The 3,085-nt window shown below is 49.8% G+C and overlaps 1 protein-coding gene across 1 annotated transcript in view; it reads left to right on the top strand.

The window, feature by feature from the left end:
• The window catches only part of LOC137641044 (uncharacterized), a 13,710-nt gene extending 11,697 nt beyond the window's left edge, over positions 1-2,013 (top strand). The window contains exon 6 of the mRNA XM_068373493.1: positions 1,909-2,013. Coding sequence (XP_068229594.1) covers positions 1,909-2,013 — 105 coding nt within the window. The remainder of the gene's footprint in view (positions 1-1,908) is intronic.
• Positions 2,014-3,085: the final 1,072 nt, after the last annotated feature.

Below are 3,085 nucleotides of genomic sequence, written 5' to 3' on the forward strand. Positions count from 1 at the left end.
TTGACTACAGTGATATTCCCAGAGAATTAGACTAAAGGTCTCCAGAATTCTAACTTCTGGGCTACAATCCTAGCCGATCTTGCCTCGAATTGTGATTCTGGTAAGGTTAGGCTTGGGTCTTCTGCTCCTTTCCAAGCCATTGATGTTGAGCTTTGACTTTGGGTCAGAACCTCAGAGTACTTGTCGTGTGCCTCCAGCTGTCCAATGGGGTGAATGTACTCCCTTGTTGGACCTAGTTGGCTGGCATAGGGGGCTTTGCCCCCCTAGACTGCACTTGGAGGGGTCATGAGATCCCCTTCTCCCTGTGGCCTAGAGACTAGTCTTGTGCTTGCGTACCTTGGGCTGAAGGATAGTGATTAACCTTCGGTCTAGGATGAGTAAGCAAGGGAATTCTGATTCTCTTATAGTTGAGGACGGTTTGATGATGCCGGTTCCTTTTACTGTATTAGCCCACCCTAGGCTGGAGAATGTACTCTCCTTATGCCTGGGATGGTGCGATAATGAAACAGAGCTCCCTTTTTCTGGTGTGACAAGGACGGCATGTGCCGGCTCCTCTCACACCTTATAGAGGACCCCTTTTCTCCCGTCCCTTCTGTCCTGGCCATCACACTTCTATGTCCGTTGTCCTACATCTCACCGAGTTCCGGCGGGTCGTAGGCCGGCTCGGTCTTCTGCCCGTTTGGCCTAGCCGTTCAGCTTCCCTTCTCGACATGATGTCCTGGGACAGCTGTTCCGGCAGGTCTAGCTGCCGGCAGAAGACCCTATTGCTTTAGAGTGTTCTTCAGTCCTCCCTTGGGCTGCCATCCATTGCCTTTGTCTGACTGATACCGGCATAGCTGCGGATGGGTGGAATCCTGATCATGATATGTTCTCCGCTTCCATTAGAACCCTCATTCCAGAGGAAGGCAGCGTCAGAGTGGCTAATGCTGCCACTCTTTTGTCTCCCTTCGCTCCTTACTTTCTCTCTCTCTATGGGCTAGTACTACCAACTCGAAAGCTGCCGGCCACTAACCTTGCCGGCAGGATGTAGGCTGGGTTTGCGGTCCAACAGCCATTGATCTACTGCCATATCTGACTCTGTTGGCGAGAGCCGGCAGTGTCTGTACTTGGCCACTACTCAGTCACATTGTATGATGGATGAGGTGGTATGCCTTCAGTCGGTAACCAGCCGGCAGCCGGCGGGCCGCCGGCAGTCTAGGGGGTCGCCGGCAGGTCGGCGGGCCGCCGGGTACACTTAAGGTCTCACTATTGCCCAGACACATTGAATGATGGCTGGGATGGTGTGCCTTCTGTCGGTGACCCGCCGGCGGCTAACACCGGCGGACTGCTAGCTATACACGTAATGAAATGTTGTACCAGTTGAATTAACTCCAAGTACGTACTAGCCGTGCCGGTAGTATGCAGGCAATAACTGTTGTATAGAAGCATACAATAGCAAGTACTTCTGTAGTATAGAAACATACTGCAGACAGAAAAGTACGGTATATAATTATACAATAGTTGAAGTTTTCCAGCATACTCTGTGCGTCCAAGTGCAGTCTATTGTTGAGACCTAAATGAATTGGGAAATGAATTCCCTTATCTTTACGCTGATTGTTGATCAGTTTCCTTCATCCTCGTTATTAATTCTTTGGAAGTGTGTGTGGTTTACACTACTCTATCCCTATGGGCTAGAATCTTCCAGTGGGCCTCTTATAGAGAATACCCTAGAATTAATAGTGAGAAAGGTCGCAGCAATTGGCTGGGTGGGATTCACACGTATGTGTCTTTCCTATTTCATTTCCAGCTTACCTATCCTAAGCTCCATGCAATAAAATAGAAAGGAATCTGCCATTATAATGATCATTATAATATTAAGTCTAATGTGATAGACTGCAACATACTCATTTCCCTTTCCTCTCTTTACAGGAGGACTATGTCAAGTGTGAGAGCGTGTTTTGCAGCGTTCGCCGCAAGGACTTCTACGGTCACCTGGGGTGTAAGACACACTCCCGTTGCTCCCTCACTATGTGACCTCTGAGGTACTGACACCTGCAGGTATGTACTGTATGTAAGGACCTGCTAAATGTGGGGTTTGAGACTCCTAAGTCTGCGGAGTCTAGGGATATTGCTCGAGAGAAACTACGCAAATGGGTGCGTGGTTTTCAGAAAAACTCTATGGGGCCTTACCTCCCTATCGAGCACATGGGAACCCTGCTGTTCCCCAGAGCATTTGCGGATGCTGTCACCCCTCAGCCTCACCCTGAGATCCCGTGCATCCAGCTATCTGTCGACTCAGACGTCTCGGATGTGATGAAGGGCATCCACATAGATGATGAAAGGATGTCAGAGGTGTCAGAGGACACTAAAAAGGACCTTCTGGCAGAAGGTCAAGAAGAGGAGTCAACGTTGACTCCTGAGTCAGAGGAGGAGGAGGTCGAATCGCTCTCCGTTTCATTGGTTCCTGCCCCAGAACCTGGACCCTCTACATCCTCCACTCCTCAACCTCCAAAGTTGGATGATACTATGACTGCCATCAAAGCTATGATGGCAATGTTTGATGAGAAAATCAAGCAGAGGGATGCGGATCTCAAGAAGGAGATTTTTCGCATCACGCTTCACCGGGGGTCTCAGCGTAGACTCATTGTCAAGGATCTTCCCCCATGTTCTGAGATTAACCCATGGAAGCATGCCGAATACATGCCCATCACCAATGGCAAGATCGTTATCTCGGACAAGCTGGGCGCTGTCCCCGTTGAGGACGTCGAGTTCTGGCCCAGCTTTGAGTCATATCTGGACTGCTTCGTTCGTCTTAGGACGGAACCTGTTTCCAAGGAGGAAACAGAGCCTAAGGAGGTCATAGTAAGGAGGTCATAGTATTTGACCATTTAAAGGCTCAGGCTTTGTTCACCAGCAACCTGAAGGATAGGGGCTATACCAATTCCAAGGTGCCGGCCCTGAGCAAGAAGCATCCATCTTTTCTTACGCCCACAACTATGGTCTTCCCCTTTTCGGAGAAATCCTTCAAGGCAGTTCTTAAGGCAGTGGAGCGGGGAAACCTTGCCCTACACTGGAAGAATGTAGGCCCGTCTCCCTAGCCCTACCA

Source organism: Palaemon carinicauda, chromosome 5 (genome assembly GCF_036898095.1).
Source record: "Palaemon carinicauda isolate YSFRI2023 chromosome 5, ASM3689809v2, whole genome shotgun sequence".
Lineage (NCBI taxonomy): Eukaryota > Metazoa > Arthropoda > Malacostraca > Decapoda > Palaemonidae > Palaemon > Palaemon carinicauda.